At 42.5% G+C, this 21,653-nt stretch overlaps 1 protein-coding gene across 1 annotated transcript in view; it reads left to right on the top strand.

Annotated features, from left to right (window-relative positions):
• Nucleotides 1–2,044: 2,044 nt before the first annotated feature.
• LOC308320072 (transient receptor potential cation channel subfamily M member 1-like) overlaps nucleotides 2,045–21,653 on the top strand; it is a gene marked incomplete at both ends in the record, with an annotated part of 54,202 nt that continues 34,593 nt past the window's right edge. The window contains 7 exons of the mRNA XM_080770384.1: nucleotides 2,045–2,116; nucleotides 4,440–4,516; nucleotides 5,368–5,551; nucleotides 6,745–6,958; nucleotides 9,383–9,507; nucleotides 19,058–19,229; nucleotides 21,430–21,604. Of these exons, the coding sequence (XP_080626510.1) occupies nucleotides 2,045–2,116; nucleotides 4,440–4,516; nucleotides 5,368–5,551; nucleotides 6,745–6,958; nucleotides 9,383–9,507; nucleotides 19,058–19,229; nucleotides 21,430–21,604 (1,019 nt within the window). The remainder of the gene's footprint in view (nucleotides 2,117–4,439; nucleotides 4,517–5,367; nucleotides 5,552–6,744; nucleotides 6,959–9,382; nucleotides 9,508–19,057; nucleotides 19,230–21,429; nucleotides 21,605–21,653) is intronic.

Below are 21,653 nucleotides of genomic sequence, written 5' to 3'. Positions count from 1 at the left end.
ATAGCAGATCTGCAAGCTTGTGGTGTGGACTGTGGAGCTCCGCTGTTGACTTTGACTGCAAGCAAGGCGGTGTAATCATGGCAGAGGTACAGAAACTACGGGGGGGGGGTTACGATTATGTCCCTATCGGAACATAACTCGGACGGTGCTGAGATGGCAGGTGATGCAACACTTTGTGTGAGCTTGTAGATTTGAAAACTTGAGAAGGGACATTCTGCACAATGAGTACTTTACGTATATTTGACAATTTCTACATTGCCGTATTGATACTTTTACTTAAGTAAAGCATGTGAGTACTTTTTCCACCACTGGTCTTGTCCGTACAATAGTAACCGAGGTTAATCTGTTTGACCTGTATTCCATTTAGTGCAGAATGAAATGCATTTCATTGTGATATTGAATGGAGCAAACCGCCCTGTCCTGCATAGTGCATATATAATCTGTTAACCTGTAGAAATCCACATGCAGTTGTCCAGTTGAAGGATAAGCCTTTATGCTGGATTATAATTATAATCCATACATTAGTGCAGTTACTGTTTAGGGTAGGTTGGGCTGCCCATAACGTAACATACCGGTACATATATGCTACTGTATGTCCCAAAACCGTTCTAAATTTAACAATAATTTATTATTATAATGAGATATGGATATACGAGCTTACTGCCAAAATAGAAACACGTGTTGTGGATGTCATACTTAAATGCGTGGCCTATAACTTCCGTCCCACTTTTCCACACAGCTATAGTGAAAATAGCCGATCTACAAGCTCACCATGTATTATATTATCTCATCTGTATTTCACAAGTGGTGAAAGTGTGTGTGTGCGCGCATGCACACGCAGGTTGTACATAAAGCATTTTAATATATTGTAGATGAATGGGCTCAGCTGGATGGAAGGATGGATAACCCAACCCATATCCAGCTTTTTATATTCATTCTATTGAATGCTATTTGATTTCATTCCAGGTTAAGGTTAGCTGAAAACCGGCCTCTTGAGAGCTCTTAAAAAGAAAAGAAACAAATGGGCCCTTACATTTGGCTTCATTTTAGAATTACATTTTTGTTAAACATCTGCATTAAACCCAACACACACCGTCTGTGAATTCTGCGTGTCAAAACAGCCGCCTCCGTTATTTTCAATGAACCTATCCCACACCGGCCGCACCGCTTCACAGACGGTGTGTGTTGGGCTTTACTTAATTAATTTACCAGAAGTCTACACAAAAATTATTGTTATTTTGATCAACGTTTGCCTGTTATCTCTCCTAATGGTACCACATCAATACAGCATGGAATCCATCCTGATTGGCTAATTCTAAACATTGTCGGGCCACAATTACCTACCTGACCTGGTCGAGACCTGTGCACTTTTTGTAGTTTATCTATTGTTCTATTGTGTGTGTGTGTGTGTGTGTGTGTGTGTGTGTGTGCATGCACACGTGCGTTGTACATCTGCCAAATTGAAAATGTACTAATCATTTAAAAAAGCAAATATGCATGTGATATGCCCCCCCCCCCCCCCCCACACCACCACCACCACAACCCGCATGTCCACTAATCCTGATGAGCGAGAGAGAGTATATGTCAAAGCTGTTGCTCATTGACATCACATACTGTGATGAAGAGAACAGTAGAAGTTCAGGAATGGAGGCTGTTTGGATGTTAAACTGGACAGACAGAATATAGGTAGTCAGACAGATAGACAGATCGACATCTATAGACGGACAGATATATCTATAGGTAGACAGGTTTCTTCTCCACATCCACATGTTAGAGTTTACTTTTACTGTACGTCAGAACACACAGTGTTCGTTTTCTATCTACAGACTCGAGTTCTGGAATTACTGAGGGATTCATCACCAATCTGCTCGTTATTGAAGAGCCGAGACTTGAGGACGGACAATCCCACGCATGGCTGGTTTGCTGGCTGGCTGGCTGGCTGGCTGGCTGACTGACTGACTGACTGATTGACTGGCTGGCTGGCTGGCTGACTGACTGACTGACTGACTGACTGACTGACTGACTGACTGACTGACTGGCAGACATGAAGAGGGTCAGTAGTGGCTCAGTGAAGCGTTCGTCCATCAAGCGGACCACGTCCACTGCATCTCAGAGGGTAAGATCTCACCCTGAGTGGAGTGACTCAGGGCTCTCTATACTAGTACCTTTTATGTTTTTTTGAGGCTAGTCCCTCCAACATCTGTCTTTCAGACATGACGTCATGTGGCAGCCAAGTCTATGGACTGTTAATCCTTTTTTAGTGCTCTAAACGTGACTTCATGTGGCAGCCAAAGAAGTCGATGGGACATTTAATGTGTTATTGTTATTTAATGTTATTGTCAGGGAGGTGTCTCTGACTCTCTGTATCGTTTACGACAGTCAGTCACTCATATAATACAGTCTGTTTCTAGCGAAAATGTAACTAATTAAGTAGCAGTAACAATAGCGTTTTCTCTCAGTCAGTTGATTCTTATCCATATGAGTGAAGCAGCCTGGATGATTTTTTTATTTTTTTATATGAGGTGATCTAAAATCCCCCTATGGGGATTACAATGCAAATAAAACGTACATGAACCCGTGGGTCTGCACGGATATTGACGTCAGACTTCGGTGCTAGCTAATCCAACCGATGGATTGTGAGGACGTGTACACACGTTATTTTGGGTGTTGGCCTCTCCTGCACCATACTCCTTGCTGTTCGCACATGTGCGTTGCCGTTCACTTCCCGGTCTACGGCTCAGAAAGAATGCCTTGTATCTCCTAATCTAGGGAGTGGGACTTCAACATGCCTCTCGTTCAAAATATGAACACGAGGGATTATTCAGCGACTTTATCGTAATCATAGCGAGGTAAGCAAGCTAAATTATTCTTCCCGGTTTTTGTACGGAACGGAAGGGGGGGCTTTCAGAGTAAAAACTGTCATATCTGCACGGCACCCCAAGCTGCTATTTTGAAAGAAATCCTGGCACTGATTATTAAATGCCATTGACAAAGAATGGAGTGCCATAAGAGTGCCCCTCACTTCACACGGGTGTGATCTTTTGGCTCTACATTCAATATTTTTCCTGAAAATGTCAGATCAACGTGAACTTCGTGAAGCCTGCTCATCATGATCCATGCCTGCGTCACAGCAGTTGACGCGGCAGTTGAGAATGTTCAATGCAAAGAACACAATTACATCGTTATTCACAGTTATTTGTGTGACAATGTGACAGTCCTAGTCGTGCCCTGCTTCCCGTACACCTGGAAGATTGCCTCAGCCTTGGCGCAGCAGAAAGATTGCTTCTGCCTCGCGGGTCGTGGCTGTCCTGCCCTGCTTCCCGCATGTCCGGCAGGACCTCGAGGACCGCAGCGGTGCACGCCCATCACCGCCTGGATGCAAATATGTATCCAGGTGCCAGGTCCGACCACATCATCATCATGGACCTGCACGCCTAACAGTTCAAGGCTTCTTTCACATCCTGTACAGGACATCCTGTACGCAAAGCCTGAGGAGCTCAACACCATATAGATGAGAGACTTGTGACAACTCCGTTCACTTCATGGAGCCAGTCCAATGGCCGCTCTGGTACAGACTTGCATTGGTGAAGTGTGACAAAGTCCTGAACCGGAAGTTGGCAGAATGCACTGGACTCAGGCAACTGCCCAGCTTTAATGATCTTAATCCCTTTATTTTGCCTAGAAGCCTAGAAGCAAGCTACTCACCCCCAAATATTATTAGGGGTGGGACACCGATACGATCTCAATGGGTGCCGCTTCCATTTATATTGTGATTCTTAATTATATTGATCCCCCCCCCCACCAATTACTTTTTGTTATACATTTCAAAATATTGATACGATATTAACCGATAAAAAAGTTGAATCATATAGTATTTCAGTCTATAATTTTTTTTTGTTTACAAAATTGTCGATATATTTAGTATTAGTTTTAGTCATCATAGTAGCTTATGTTCTAGTTTGTATTTAGGCTTTGTAGACTCCATCCCTTTCCCATACTGACCACTGTGGGTCACTGGGTCCATCTCTCTCTCTCTCTCTCTCTCTCTCTCTCTCTCTCTCTCTCTCTCAGTATTTCATATTTAATATCCAGTAAATTATACATTATCTGATAGTGTTATTTTAATCCTTATTATCCAGAGTGAATGTATGTTGTAAAGAGCTCCACAGTGAAAGGTTAATCACTAAGTGCGCGCACACACACACACACACACGTGCGCGCACACACACATACACACACACGCACAAGCAGGGGATTAGGATAATGTTGCTTTTTGAGGATTGTTGCATAACAATACATTTTGTTGTGTGTAATTAATTACATCTCATATATTAAAACAGCTTTAATATGATGTTAATTAATGCAACGTTATGTTCATTCATTGTGTTATTCATGTTTAATATGATGTTAATGTTTTTTTGAATGATTTTCTCCCTCAGATTCAGAGAGTCTGGATCGAGAGAAATTTCCAGAAGAGAGAATGTGTCCACATTATTCCCGGCAAAGATACCAGCAGGTACACATGCACAAGCGCGCACGTGCGACAAGTGCACACACACACACACACACACACACACACACACATATAGTGCTTTAATCCAAAGTGCTTTTCATAGATTGTGCATTGCATTCACACACACATTCACACACCGATGGCGGAGGAAACTATGCAAGGCACCAACCTGCACATTGGGAGCAACTAGGGGTTCAGAGTCTTGCTCAAGGACACTTCGACACTAGCCCACGATCGGGCCGCTCTATCGGCCACTCTACCCCTGAGCCACTTCCACCCTTAGATATCTTGAAAACCAGGCCCATTGCAACTAAGTTGCTGTACTCTGTCCATCCCACCCTTTGACCTACTGTACATCATACCTCTGTCCATCCCACCTTAGACCTACTGTATATTATACCAGGGTTTCTCACACTGGGTGCCGTGGTTCAAGTCTCGGGGTGCCACAGAATCCTTTGAGAATATTTGGAATTAATCAATATCACTACTCAGATGCCAGTTTCACTGTACTCGGTGCGTTTCTTCTTGTTCAAAAAATAGCAGATCTAAAAGCTCACAATGCTGGGGTTCAATCTGTCCTAATGGAAACTGATATTTTCTTAACATTTTGTTATCGACATGCTGTATCTTTAGGGGGGAGAGATTAACATATTTACATACCATGATATGACTTGAAATGTAAGGTTGTATAAAGTTTCTGGTTGATCGCAACCGAGAGCTATTCATACGGTGGGGATGTTTGAGATGACATCCAGGGATGTCATTGGCGGGGAATGAGACGTCATTAGTGGGGGATGGGACATCATTGGTGCAATGTGGTGTAATGTGGTAACTTTGATCATGTGCTCTTTCAGGTGCGGCTGTGGTCAGCTGGTGTCGCAGCATGCGGCCCCACCTCCCGACTCCAAGGAGGAGGGGCTTGTGGTCGACCCCGCCCCCCCTGAGCGCTGGTCGGTTGCCAAACACACACAGGCCACGCCCACTGACACCTACGGCACCGTGGAGTTCCAGGGAGGAGGGCACGTCAACAAGGCTATGGTACTGACAGGGTTAATTTACTATGGTACTTATTTAGTCCACTGTAAAAATGTTGGTAGACTACCTTTTACACTGACGAAAAATACATTTAAACTAAGCTGACTAAACTATAACTCAATATATTTTATTTTGTCAATTTTGTCAACAAAATGACTGTTAGGGAGGGACTAGTGGAGAATTTTATGTTTGGTTGCGCTCGGGTGTTGCGCTCAGAAAATAGCAGATCTACAAGGACCAGCTCAGTGCCTTGTGGTTAGAGTGTCTGCCCTGAAACTGGGAGGTTGGGGTTCGATTTTACAAAGACTGTAAAAATGGGACCCAATGCGTCATCAAAGGGTTGGATTGGGGGGTTAAATCTACGATTCAAATGATTCCCGAGCTCACTGCTCCAAGAGATGGGTCAAATGCGGAGAACAAATTTCACTGCGGTAACATGTGTGACAAATCGTATGACTTTGACTTTGACAAGCTCACAGCGCGTTTCGCTGCGAGCTTGTCTTTCGGATATTTTCAGCATGCAACCAAGTGTAAAATGAGCCATTACGACACCATCAAAGCCCACCAAAATACATTTATGTTTTGACAAAATCAACTCTACATTTAGAATTTAGAATATTATTCAAACGACTATGACTAAAACTACATGAAAATAATTGCTGTGAGAATTAACACTGATCAGGACCCAGGAGACCACAAAGATAGATGTAATGTCCCATAAAAAGGAGGTGTCACACTGCTGTGTTTTTATTTTGATTATTCTGAATGGGGGAAAATAACGTGACTCAGTCAAGTCAGTGCTTCTTTTTTTAACCCATTTAGGCCTGACTTCTAAATCCTGAGAGCTTTCTGAAATACCTATGTTTCTGTATCAGTGGTGCTCAATATTTCATGTCAAGGACCCCCAAAAATGATATGTAATTGGCCACCGACCCCCATCTGAAAATATGTTATTCCAGGAACCTCTCAGAAGCAAAGATTTGAGTTAAAAACGTTCGCTCTGAAAGAATATATTCAAAAATTTGTGCTACATTTAAAAAGAATAATGAGCTTGTAGATCTGCTTTTTTTCAATAGCTAAAGCATAACATAATGCTTAAACACCAAAAGGGGTTCCCGCTTCCCGGCCGCCCAGAATGGGTTAAAACAGGTTCCTAGCCCCACCGGCACCTACTTTTCTCTCCTTTTGTCCTTCAGTACATCCGCTTAGCGTACGACTCCAAGCCAGACAACCTGCTGAACCTTATGGTGAAGGAGTGGGGACTGGAACTACCAACCTTGCTCATCAGCGTCCACGGAGGCCTGCAGAACTTTGAGCTGCAGCCCAAGATCAAGCAGGTGTTTGGCAGGGGGCTGATTAAAGCTGCTGTTACCACGGGAGCATGGATCTTCACTGGAGGAGTCAGTACTGGTAGGTTTACACATTATGAATGTATTAGTACATTCATGCATTAGTACATTAATGCAGCAGGTGTTTGGGAGAGGACTGATTAAAACTGCTGCACGGGAGCTTGGCTCTTCACTGGAGGAGTCAGTACTGGTACTGTAGGTCTAATGTATTAGTAGTACTGGTAGGTTTTGCCATTAGGGCAACACTTTATATTAAGGTCGTCTTTATAATGCATTATAGCACATTTATAATGCATTATAATGGGCTTATATGGCATTATAACACTAGTTGTAAATGTTTGTAATCATGTATAACAACTTGTAACCACGTTTATAACATATTATAAGTGCTGGTCATAATGCATTATTATTCTCAGTGGAACAGCACATTATAACTATTATAACTTAGGTGGTTATAAAGGCACATAGAGAAGTGCTGTAATGTCTGTGTCATAATGCATTATAACCAATGTGTATTAAATGGAATTATGTATAAGCATCAATAATATGCTATAGCTATAGCAGGACTTTGAGACCTTTAAGTAAATTGACCACATTCCTTAATGGTTATTAGCAGTTGTATCATTTTATAATACCCTATAGCATGACTTTGTGACCTCGAGGGAATGAGCCAGAAAACGGAATTAGATTTTCAGCTTTCCAGCATGGAGACAGCTAGCCTGGCTCCAGCCCCTGAATCGCTAGCCACATAAAAAAATTATGTTCAGGCGATTTAGGGTCTGGTGACGCTCCCGAAGGAGGTCTCAGACTCGGTTGGAAATCCAACTGACGAATCGGCGTCGTTTCAACTCGATGACGTCAAACAACAGTGCCGTCCAGACACAAACAAACATGGCTGCCCCCACTGCGGTAACTCACGGCCGTATCAATCTGGCTATTAAATCGACGTATGATAAATAATTTCTTTACAGACACGAGCGGTTTTATAAACATCATCATCCGACATATTTTACCGCTTTTGTTTACATACTAGTAGCGCTCGTTGGCTGTGTTTGTTTGGTTAGCAAACAGGTTAGCCATAGCCACATGATTGACACAATGCCATCTGCTTTCCTACTATTCTGATTGGTTGGTATGAACCAATCACCGAAGACTGCCTCTTTGGCAACACCCATCCCAGAAACGGTTGTAGTAGGGAGGGCGTTCAGACTGAATAATGGAGTGAAACGAAATGAAAATAGTGTCAGGCTAGGAGACAGCATCAATGAAGCCAGATTGACGAGTTTACAAAAAGACGTAGAATGGCTTGGATCTCGGCTGTACGGCGCACGGGCGCAGAGACATAACGTTCAACAAAGTATCTAAGCACAGCCGTGTTTGTTCATTTTTCTTGTCCTTGTAAGGTATTTGGGCCTGACGTTCTTTATTTTTTTTAACCTTTATTTAGCCAGTAAAATCACATTGAGACTGCATCTCTTTTACAAGTGGGAACTGGCGAAGAGGCAGAAATAAAAATTACACTTCAATACCACATCGTCAATGTTACATTTTGAACCAGCAAATACAACATCCATAATACACCTTAAAGTACCTATGCATAAATACAACAAGTCACCTGTCCTACTTTTATTTATTTTTATTAGCAGGGCAAAATACACCATATACACAATCTACACGATCTGAACCGATATAATACATACATAGGCATGAACATAGGCTAGTACATATCCAAACATGTGCAAGTGTTGGATTGTACATCAAAACAACTATGTTGTCGCCAAGAACGAGATCAATATTTACAAAAACATACCACCGTCACTCTATTCTGAGTGATGTGGGCTAGAGTTTAAAGCCAACAAGAATGGCGCCGCTTGATGACGCACACGTTTTTACACCCTATAACAAAAATAGCTGATTTTCTACATATGACATACATTCTTTATTCATTGTCAATGGGAATTTAATGTTTGTGTTATGACAAAAATCTACACTATAGAAAGTATAGATGAATATAGGAGGGGCTATCGCCCCCCAAAAATACTCCCACAATGTGCAGTTGATGCTATTTTAAAATAGAAGATCTACTGTAGAAGCTCAAATCTTCAATTCTATGAGTGATTCATCTAACTCTGTTCTTTCATTAGTTCATATAGGAGTGATTTATCTAGTCCTGTTCTATATTGGTTCAAATAGGAGTGATTAATCTATGGCCCTGTTCTTCTATTGGTTCAAACTCAAATAGGAGTGATTGGCCCTGTTCTCCTACTGGTTCAAATAGGAGTGATTAATGTGACCCTGTTCTTTCATTGCGTCATATACCTGTAAGAGTGATTCGTCTTAACTCTATTCTGTCATGGCTCATATATGAGTGATTTGTGTAACCCTGTTCTGTCATTGGTTCATGTAGGATTTATTTGTCTAACCCTGTTTTGTCATTGATTGTTAGGAGTGATTTGTCTAACCCTTTTCTTTGATTGGCTCTTAGGAGTGATTCGTCACGTGGGTGATGCGTTGAAGGACCACTCCTCTAAGTCCAGAGGTAAGGTGTGGGCCATCGGCATGGCTCCCTGGGGCATCATCGAGAACAAAGAAGACCTCATTGGTCGAGATGTAAGTACCATGGAGTTCCTACATTTAGATGTACACATAACATGGAGTTCCTACATTTAGATGTACACGTACCATGGAGTTCCTACATTTAGATGTACACGTACCATGGAGTTCCTACATTTAGATGTACACGTACCATGGAGTTCCTACATTTAGATGTACACGTACCATGGAGTTCCTACATTTATTTAGACTAGAGAACTTTGGGGGTGGTTCTGGACAACCGACTGTCCGACACCGGACACTGCACTCCCTGTGAAGGTGAGGAATCTGTGTGTTGAATTTGAAGTCGGTGGGGCAAACAGTTCTCGAGTTACGTGGATTAAGGATAAGGATAAGGAAAACTTTATTGTCCATTAAATGTACATAAAATGGAAATTTGTCTTTGGCACACCGGCAGTCAGTTACAACAATAAAACATTACATAAAATGCACAGATGCATTAAAATTAGTGATGCTCCGAATATTCGGCCGCAGAAAATGAAAAAGCATTTTCAGCCTATTCGTTTTCGGCCCGAATAGGCAGAAAATATATCACAGAATAGCGTATGCAAATGCATTCAAAAGAGCTGAATAAATGTTTTATGGACCCATAATAGTGATTATTATTTAAGTTACAGTAACTATTTATTTTGCCATAAATCAGGTAGCTTTAAGGTAAGGCCATGACAGCAATGGTAGGAAGAAAATATATATAATATTAATCATATTCGGCTATTCGGTATTCGGTTTTCAATATTCGGTATTCGGTTTCGGCCAAGAATTTCCCTTTCGGTGCATCCCTAAAATACTATATAAAATGCAGTCACATAAACACAGCAACAGTGATCATGAACAGTAGGTGTTAGGTGAACTATTTAAACATTTTCTTATTTAAAATGTCCACAGCAGTTGGCACAAACAAAGCCCTTCTTTTTAGCTAGTTTTGCCCTAAACCTACAGATTACAGAGATTCAGATGTACGTACTCACGTGCGTAAACACAGCGATTTGGTGCATTTATAGATAGATGTACAAGTAACATGGAGTACAGCGAGATCACCGCAATTGTCTGCATTTATCATTGTATCGTGTGTCGTGACTAGGGACGTGAATTAATTCATTAATTGATAAATGATAACCTTATTGATCGAGTTAGTTGATAAACTGCGTTTTTTTCCAAATCTACATTTTGCTAAAAAAATACAAAAGGTGTATTATATTCCATAATCAAATATATATTTGACCATTTGACATACAGGGCCAGGCAATTGCATCTCTGTATGAGGAATAAAAATGTAATGAAATGTGCTGTCACATCACATGCAAAAGCAGAGACGTTTCTGTGGCTACCAAGGTGGGGGGACTTTTTTTTAACCGTCCCACATGTGCGTTCCTCGGCCACGCGTGTGCGCAGACAGCATTTCATTCACAGAAAACTGTCCAATTATAGAACCTCAGTATTTATGATTATTTGTTAACTAGTAAGTTTAATTGAATAATGTCTTAATGATCGATTAATCGATTAACAAATAACAATTTATATCCCTAATCGTGACTTTGACTTGAGCGTGCTGCCCACTCAGATCTCACATCTGGTCTGAGGAAGTGTAGACCAGTTTGTTCCCTGTAGAGAGACATGTGGAGCATCAGTTTGTTTCATGTAGACACATGGAGCATCAGTTTGTTCCATGTAGACACATGGAGCAGCATCAGTTTGTTCCATGTAGACACATGAAACATCAGTTTGTTCCATGTAGACACATGAAACATCAGTTTGTTTCATGTAGACACATGGAGCATCAGTTTGTTTCATGTAGACACATGGACAGGCATCAGTTTGTTCCATGTAGACACATGGAGCAGCATCAGTTTGTTTCATGTAGACACATGGAGCATCAGTTTGTTCCATGTAGACACATGGAGCATCAGTTTGTTCCATGTAGACACATGGAGCAGCATCAGTTTGTTTCATGTAGACACATGGAGCATCAGTTTGTTCCATGTAGACACATGGAGCATCAGTTTGTTCCATGTAGACACATGGAGCATCAGTTTGTTTCATGTAGACACATGGAGCAGCATCAGTTTGTTCCATGTAGACACATGGAGCAGCATCAGTTTGTTTCATGTAGACACATGGAGCATCAGTTTGTTCCATGTAGACACATGGAGCATCAGTTTGTTCCATGTAGACACATGGAGCATCAGTTTGTTCCATGTAGACACATGGAGCATCAGTTTGTTCCATGTAGACACATGGAGCATCAGTTTGTTCCATGTAGACACATGGAGCATCAGTTTGTTTCATGTAGACACATGGAGCATCAGTTTGTTCCATGTAGACACATGGAGCATCAGTTTGTTCCATGTAGACACATGGAGCATCAGTTTGTTCCATGTAGACACATGGAGCATCAGTTTGTTCCATGTAGACACATGGAGCAGCATCAGTTTGTTCCATTTAGACACATGGAGCATCAGTTTGTTCCATGTAGACACATGGAGCATCAGTTTGTTCCATGTAGACACATGGAGCATCAGTTTGTTTCATGTAGACACATGGAGCATCAGTTTGTTCCATGTAGACACATGGAGCATCAGTTTGTTCCATGTAGACACATGGAGCAGCATCAGTTTGTTTCATGTAGACACACTAGAATTTCGCCCCCCTTCGGGGGGCTCAATCCTAGTGTCGTTGCAGCGCAATATGGGAAGAAGGAAATTGCGGGAGTTGACAGACTCAGAACCGAATAGTTCTGATGATCCTCATGGGGGCTACCCGCAGCCCCGCCTCCCCGCAGGCCCCCCCCCCACAGCGGTGGAAAAAAATAAGTTGATGTTTTCACTGGTACTTTGGGTAGGCTACAGCAGTGATACTCAACCTCAGGCCCGCGGGCCACATCAGGCCCGCGGGACCATTATGACTGGCCCACCAATGAAAATCTAAAAAAAAGAAAAAAAAATCTGGAAAATGAAATAAAAATAAATAAATCTGAATGAAGTTATCTTTAATTACATTATTATAAGTAATACTATTAGAGTTGTACTATTACTGGAACGAAAATAAAAGTTGGGTGGGGGGGGGGGGGGAGATGCAATGCAAATGAAAGACATATACTGTGTATCCCTATTCCCTGACATAATTTTATAGCTAAACGGACAGAATTCTATTTTATTTGAATGATGAAACCCAGCTGCCATTAATAGTTCTTCACTTATAGCTATCTATTTTCAGGTAGATTGTTTTATTTTACTCAGTCAGCCATATCACTACTACATTTTTTTCATGAAAAAGGTCATAGCTGGGTAATCTATTTTCAGGCAAATTGTGTTTATTGTATTTTATTTTACTCAGCCATAACAATTTATTTTCTGTTAACCAACTTGCTGGCTGGCAGGCAGGCAGACAGCTACTCATAGACAGGCAGACAGACAGCTACTCATGGATAATTGGACAGGCAGGCAGTCAGACAGCTACTCATAGACAGGCAGACAGACAGCTACTCATGGAGAATTGGACAGGCAGGCAGACAGCTACTCATAGACAGGCAGACAGACAGCTACTCATGGAGAATTGGACAGGCAGGCAGGCAGACAGCTACTCATAGACAGGCAGACAGACAGCTACTCATGGAGAATTGGACAGGCAGGCAGGCAGACAGCTACTCATAGACAGGCAGACAGACAGCTACTCATGGACAATTGGACAGGCAGGCATGAAGGCAGACAGCTACTCATAGACAGACAGACAGCTACTCATGGACAATTGGACAGGCAGGAAGGCAGACAGCTACTCATAGACAGACAGACAGCTACTCATGGACAATTGGACAGGCAGGCAGGCAGACAGCTACTCATAGACAGACAGACAGCTACTCATGGACAATTGGACAGGCAGGAAGGCAGACAGCTACTCATAGACAGGCAGACAGACAGCTACTCATGGACAATTAGGCAGGCAGGCAGGCAGACAGCTACTCATAGACAGGCAGACAGACAGCTACTCATGGACAATTAGGCAGGCAGGCAGACAGCTACTCAGACAGGCAGACAGACAGCTACTCATGGACAATTGGACAGACAGGCAGGCAGGCAGACAGCTACTCATAGACAGGCAGGCAGACAGCTACTCATAGACAGGCAGACAGTAAGACAGCTACTCATTGACAGACAGACAAATAACTACTCATGGACAGACAGACAGGCAGGCAGGCAAAGAGCTACTCATGTTATGTTATTATGTTATTATAACAGCTACTCATGTTATGTGCAATAATTTGTGCAGTTATGGAAACAGCTCTTTGTGTTTATGCAAGAAAATGTAACACATGTATTTATTTACATATTGTGTGCATGCACATTGTACTTTCCGCCGCGGATTTATTTATTTCCCAAATGGTCTAAAATTGAGTTATTTAGCATACTTTTACCAATGAATTAGCCTATACACAGACAACGACTGATTAGCCTATTTTGGACGATATGGGTCTTTTCTCGAGTCACTCCGCTGAAAGTGTCAGTGTTGCTGCCTTACACACCCGCCGCCTATGGGCACTGTACTGTAGGCATATAATACCTGGCTAGGTGAAAACAAAAGAAACCCGATTAGCATTTGAGTACTTTTAACACCTCTGAACAGCCGGCGGAATTCCAGAGCATGTGTAAATACGCTAGTATGCAGTCTGTGACAGAGTCACAGAGTGTCAATAATTCCCAGAAAATCTGTAATGTTAATATAAAATGTCCACGAAAATCCTCATGGGGGCTAAAAGGGGCTATTTAATTCTTCATATAGGCCCCACAGACTCGACGTCGTTGGACAGACTCCACTTCATGTTTCAGCTGTGTTTTTAAACTCAGTAGTGTGCCCTGCACACAGCGCACACTCGCAATTGCAGCTGGAGGGCGACGCGACACACACACCCCCCCCCCCCCCCACACACACACACACACACGCACACTTTTTTTCGCTCGAAATTCTTATTCACAATGACATCGAGTTGAGGTGTTTGTTTTAAGGGTAATTGTTGCATAAGCGCTATTTCGCACTATTTCTCCCTCCCCTCCCCTGTGTCTGAAGCAGCTAGCATGGAAGCTATATGGATTATGGAAGCTTTCCCTCCGATTGCACCCAACCATGCCGTTATCCACGCGTCCATCCGATTGCTTTTAATGTAAATGTCCCATCCACTGAGCAAAAGCGATATAAGCGCCTTATTCATTCATTCGATTCATTTGGGTGTGGGGCTGTGCAGTGGTGTGGGCAGCCTTTCTGACGGAGGCTCGGAGCTGCTGCTGCTGACGCTGTTCGAGTCGCATGGAGCAGTATAGAGTAGGCGTGGCGCAGCATTAGAAGGGCGCAGCAAATGCACGACATTGAGGGGTAGAAACCATCCCGGTCGCGTGGTTCATCTAACGCGTGTGTCACTGTGAAGGACTGGCCCCATTAAGTGAACGTAGTTGAGCCCAATATTGGCGTGACGCATTTCACTTGAATAATGTTGTGTGCGCACGTGCGCACGCTGAGAAAGACAGTTATTTAATGAAACTGAAAATTATAACGTGCTGCAGTGCTGTCTCGCCGCCGTATAGCCATTCCTGTGTGTGTGTGTGTGTGTGTGTGTGTGTGTGCAGGCGTGTGTAGTCGGCGGTGGGCTGGCAGGCGAAAATAGCAAAAGCTATACGTGTAATGTAAATCTTTCGGCACAATCCAAGTAGTGACAATGAACAATGTTGATTTAACTAAGGGATTCGCTGAGTGTTTTATTTTGTAAATACAGGGATTTAGAAGGGATAAGCACTAATTTCTCCCCTTCCTTCTTTCTGTTATCCTGCGAGGGCCCTAAAAAGCAAGATGGCTGATTGTGAGACTGAAAGAAGTAGTGTGGGGGCGGGCCTGGTGGGCCTATGAGAACACAGAGCAGTGTTGCCAGGTTTGCGAATTGTAAGCGAGTTGTAGTGTGTGTAAATAGCGTGGTTGTGGCCTTGTTTCTGCCCCTGTTGGGGCAACAGAACATGTAGACCAGTTTCTGTCCACCGCTTTTGGCCACGTGACCAACTTGACAAATGTTAAAATAGATGGAGCATCAGTTTGTTCCATGTAGACACATGGAGCATCAGTTTGTTCCATGTAGACACATGGAGCAGCATCAGTTTGTTTCATGTAGACACATGGAGCATCAGTTTGTTCCATGTAGACACATGGAGCATCAGTTTGTTCCATGTAGACACATGGAGCATCAGTTTGTTCCATGTAGACACATGGAGCAGCATCAGTTTGTTCCATTTAGACACATGGAGCATCAGTTTGTTCCATGTAGACACATGGAGCATCAGTTTGTTCCATGTAGACACATGGAGCATCAGTTTGTTTCATGTAGACACATGGAGCATCAGTTTGTTCCATGTAGACACATGGAGCATCAGTTTGTTCCATGTAGACACATGGAGCAGCATCAGTTTGTTTCATGTAGACACATGGAGCATCAGTTTGTTCCATGTAGACACATGGAGCATCAGTTTGTTCCATGTAGACACATGGAGCAGCATCAGTTTGTTCCATTTAGACACATGGAGCATCAGTTTGTTCCATGTAGACACATGGAGCATCAGTTTGTTCCATGTAGACACATGGAGCATCAGTTTGTTTCATGTAGACACATGGAACATCAGTTTGTTTCATGTAGACACATGGAGCATCAGTTTGTTTCATGTAGACACATGGAACATCAGTTTGTTTCATGTAGACACATGGAACATCAGTTTGTTCCATGTAGACACATGGAGCATCAGTTTGTTTCATGTAGACACATGGAACATCAGTTTGTTTCATGTAGACACATGGAACATCAGTTTGTTTCATGTAGACACATGGAGCAGCATCAGTTTGTTCCATGTAAACACATGAAACATCAGTTTGTTTCATGTAGACACATGGAGCAGCATCAGTTTGTTCCATGTAGAGTAGACACATGGAGCATCAGTTTGTTTCATGTAGACACATGGAGCATCAGTTTGTTCCATGTAAACACATGAAACATCAGTTTGTTTCATGTAGACACATGGAGCATCAGTTTGTTTCATGTAGACACATGGAGCAGCATCAGTTTGTTCCATGTAAACACATGAAACATCAGTTTGTTTCATGTAGACACATGGAGCATCAGTTTGTTTCATGTAGACACATGGAGCATCAGTTTGTTCCATGTAGACACATGGAGCAGCATCAGTTTGTTCCATGTAGACACATGGAGCATCAGTTTGTTCCATGTAGACACATGGAGCATCAGTTAGTTCCATGTAGACACATGGAGCATCAGTTTGTTCCATGTAGACACATGGAGCATCAGTTTGTTCCATGTAGACACACTAGAATTTCGTGGCCGCTTCGCGGCCACTCAATCCCAGAGTTACTTCGCCACGCACTATGGGAAGAAGGAAATTGCGGGAGTTGACTCCACATGTAGTAACGGATGGGTTATTAGTTATTATGTGTAGTGTAGTGTAGTCAACATGTTAAGGCTCGTACACACTGCCCGGTATTTGCTGCGATTATGCTTTCGGGGAGCATTTTTGGCGCTGGCCGAGAAAAACCCCTGATCTGACGTTAAGTGGTGGCCAAATGGTAGATCACGATCTACAAAGGCTTTGCAGGTAGACCACATGACATGGCACTAAAAATATATATAATTTTAATATAAAAAACGATTTTTGCATCTGCCGCTTTAGATGACCTGAGATGACTTGATTGATTGACATCAAAAAGGGCCTGTCAGCTCAAACACACAATGCAATACTTGTTGTTGCTTACAATCATCAGTAGCAAAGTCAAATACCAACAAAAATAAAAGCCTACGATTTGCATTTTCCCCCCTCTATTTCCAATTCCATGTGCGTTTGTCTTATATGTAGCCTATATGAAAGGCCCCTCAATTACATTTTGTAACTATTTTCAGCAATGGGATGATAGTTTTATTTGGTGGGTATGTTGAGCTGGTCGTTTTGAAAGTAGCTCTCAAGTCCATAAAACAAACTAACATAGGCTACTTCTCTATAAGCAGAATCATGAATAGGCCTATTTAATTTATACAAAAGGAGAAGAGAGAGAGAGAGAGAGAGCAATGTGTTTGTGGCTCAAACTTTGTCTAATATTGTTTTAGAGCAGTGGTTCTCAAACATTCTCAAGCAAGAGCAAAGGACCCCCAATATTTTTTCAATCTACAAAAATAATGGCAAAATCGCTGATAAATTAAATTACATTACTTACTAATCGCTTATTTGGCAACACTGGCCAGAAACGACCAGTGTAGCTTTTTGTTGCAGCTCCGTGACTGGGAGATGGGAACTTTCTGTTACAGTTAAATCAATATAAAAGTACAACACAACTGAAAAGTATCGCGACTGTGAGCGCAAGGTAGAGACGTGTGTGGCTCTAATGACGCACAGCTGTTATGTAATCGCGCATCTATAAATTCTAATCGTGTGTGGTATTTCTTGGGGAGACGGGAGTGTGTGTGTGTGTGTGTGTGTGTGTGTGTGTTGTTGTGTGCGCGCGTGCGGAGAAATAGAGTGATTTAATGAATCGCATGTTGGTGTGTGTGTGTGGGGGGGGGGGGGGGGTGGCTTACAGGCGTGCATGTGCGTGTGTGTGTGTGTGTGTGTGTGTGTGTGTGTGCGTGCAGGCGTATGTATACATGTGTACTGGGCAGTTGGCTGTCTGGCGAAAATAGTAGACATGTGTACTGGGCAGTTGGTTGTCTGGCGAAAATAGGCCAAGTGATCGGTGTAATGGTGATATTTTGGCCCAATCCGATTAATGACAAAGAACAATGTTGATGTAACTAAGGGAATCGTCGAGTCATTTATTTTGTAAATAAAGAGATTTAGATGGAATAAGCGAAATAGCGATCGTATAATTTCTTCTCTGCCTTGTTTCTCTCATCAATCTCCTGCGCGAGATCAGATTCTGTGCTGCGCGAGATGACATTGTCAAGCTAGTGTGGGGGCGGGCCTGGTAAGAGTTGCCAGGTTTGCGAATTGTAAGCGAGTTGCAGTGTATGTAAGTAGCGTGGTTAAAGTCCTTGTTTCTGAGCGTGTTGTGGCAACAGCACATGTCCACCAGTTTCTGTCGACGTCCTTGTGTCCACCGCTTTTGGCACGTGATCAACTTAAGCATTGTTATATTAGATGGAGCATCAGTTAGTTCCATGTAGACACATGGAGCATCAGTTTGTTCCATGTAGACACATGGAGCATCAGTTTGTTCCATGTAGACACATGGAGCAGCATCAGTTTGTTCCATGTAGACACATGGAGCAGCATTGTTTTAACAGTTTGACAGGCACCTGATTCCTGGGCTGAAATTTAAGATGGTTTCTGCATTTCATTGATACATTAGGGCCAGTGTGATTCATCATTTAGGTGTGTGTGTGTGTGTGTGTGTGTGTGTGTGTGTGTGTGTGTGTGTGTGTGTGTGTGTGTGTGTGTGTGTGTGTGTGTGTGTGTGTGTGTGTGTGTGTGTGTGTGTGTGTGTGTGTGTGTGTGTGTGTGTGTGTGTGTGTGTGTGTCAGGTGACAAAGTCGTATCAGACCATGTCCAACCCTCTGTCTAAGTTGGCGGTCCTAAACTCCTCCCACTCCCACTTCATCCTGATTGACAACGGGACCTGCGGGAAATACGGAGCTGAGGTCCGACTGCGACGACAGCTGGAAAAACACATCTCGTTACAGAAGATTAACACACGTAAGCAATTAAACAGTAATATTAAACACATCTGAGCACTTTTTTTCAGTTAGGGTAAATAAAATGTTGGGGCATGCTATAAACGCAACACGAGATATATAGCTAGATAGCTTTAAACACAAGACGAGATCACAACACTGGTATCGGTATTCGGTATCGGCTAAGGGCCGATTCATACTCCTATTTTACCGCTGTTTCGGCGCTGTAGTGCCGAAATGATTTCGGCTCGTCAGAAATTTTCAGTAGCACCGAAGAGCCGACTTTAGGACGGTACCCGCCCCCCCGAACCTCAAATGACGTCAAATTGTAGGCTCTACAGAGCCGAACCGACTTTTATTCGGCTCTAAAATAGGAGTATGAATCGGCCCTAACACAGACATTGTACGGTTATAATTAAACTTTTACCATTTCATAGCTTTGCTTAACTACTGATTCCCCACCGCACGTGGTATAAATAAACAGATGTTATAACTGTGATTTAAACACACCGTTATGTTATTACTCAAACACACACTTCCTCAAAAGTTGCAATAATGCTCGCAAACAATCACTTAATTTTGGCCATTTTATTTGCCTATAGTAACACACACGTACAAACACACTTCTACTATACTGCGTACAGTAAATGCCTGTTATGTCATAACAGGCCCCCTTTCATGACGACGCCAGGCCCAGGAAATAATTCCCAATGCATTTTGCTTTTTGCATTTCAAAAAGTATTTATTTAAAGACCTTTTAAGCGTCGTACGAAGCCAACTCGAGTCGTGACAACAACCACAATAGTTTGGACGAAACAAAAGAAAAACAACAAAAAAAGTGTTTTCTTTCTTCTTTCTAATTTCTAATTATTTGTTCGGCCCAAAACATTGTGTTTGTTGTCATGATTTTTCACGACAAGAGTTGGCTTTGTCCGTGGCGTAAATGTCTTTAAATAAATACTTTTTGAAAAGTCTATGAGGAAAATGAATTATTTTCCGGGTCTCTCGAGGGGGCGGGACTGCGACGCTGTATAGCGACTGCATAAGCGTATCATTATGAGTATTTAGACCATTTTAAGCATGCATATAACACATTTATAAGCACTTACGTAAACTATGCACCTCCGTCTAGTCAACATTGTAACTGAATGAACTGGAAACCAACACATCCGTGCCAATGCACCGTATAAAACACGCCTCTTCCTGCTCTGACATTGATAGCTTGTACACTTCTGTCACATTCTTCATGTCTTCAAGCACATCTCTTTTAGTATAAACACTTTTACCCCAATTATCTTTATTAATATCTACATCCCTGAGATACTGTAATTGGTTGCCAAGAGGACTTCTGGCAAGAGATAGTTTAAATGACACTTAACGAAAATCTATACTAATAGCTGAATATAGGAGGGGCTAGTGCCCCTTTAAAAAAACACTATCATCTGAGCAATTAGCCTACAACAATGTGCAAACACAGCAGCAATATTTGTGAGTTGCTGTAATAGAAAGATATCAAATGGAACACAACCACCTTATTTTTTTAATATAATGTTTTATTGGGTTTTTTCCATTTTTTAAAATACAAGACATACAAGGAACATAGTGCACAAAAACAAAACAGAACAAAACACAAAAGAAAACAACACCATCGAAGACAAAACAAAACTGACAATAACACATACCCACCCACCCACCCGCTAGCCCTGAGGGGAGAATAGACTTATAGAAGAATTTACGATAATAAACAATACTTACAAAAAATAATTGGGAAAGAAACTTGTAGGCAAGAGATGACCATATAAAAGAATAGATTACTGACGTGTGTAAACCATCAGCATTCTGTTGTCTTAGATGGTGGGTAGAAACTTAAAACAAGAGGAAGAAATGGAGTTCTTAGGAAGATCCCAGTGATCGAAACAGCAGAGTTTTTCATACCAGTGTTGCGGACTCCATTTCTTCTTGTACTGCCATTTGTCCAGCACCTGGGCTGGACAAATTGACTCCGTGACCATTGCAGGGGTTGTCATAGTGTGCCATTCCAACCATGTCATTCATCAACTCGTCGCTGCAACGATGGCCCACCGCCGGCCTGCAGGTCCATCTGAAGCTGAAGGCTCCAATGTCACCTGGTTTCTGATTTAAAGCTAGACGCAGCACTTGGGTTGTCCATCTCAGTATTCACCCTGCCCATTGTAATGTGTGCGTGCTTGTGTGCGTGTCAGGTCTGGGTCAGGGTGTCCCATTGGTCTGTCTGATCCTGGAGGGCGGTCCTAATGTCATCAGCATAGTGTTGGAGTCTCTGAGGGAGGAGCCTCCCGTCCCCGTGGTACTGTGTGACGGAAGTGGGCGGGCCTCCGATATCCTGTCCTTCGCACATCGATACTGCTTGGAAGACGGGTCAGTGTCACCAAAACACACACACACACACACACACACACACACACAC

The sequence above is a fragment of the Protomyctophum bolini genome (genome assembly GCF_963924005.1).
Source record: "Protomyctophum bolini genome assembly, chromosome: 1".
Taxonomy (NCBI): domain Eukaryota; kingdom Metazoa; phylum Chordata; class Actinopteri; order Myctophiformes; family Myctophidae; genus Protomyctophum; species Protomyctophum bolini.
This window is presented reverse-complemented; position numbering and strand designations above follow the sequence as displayed.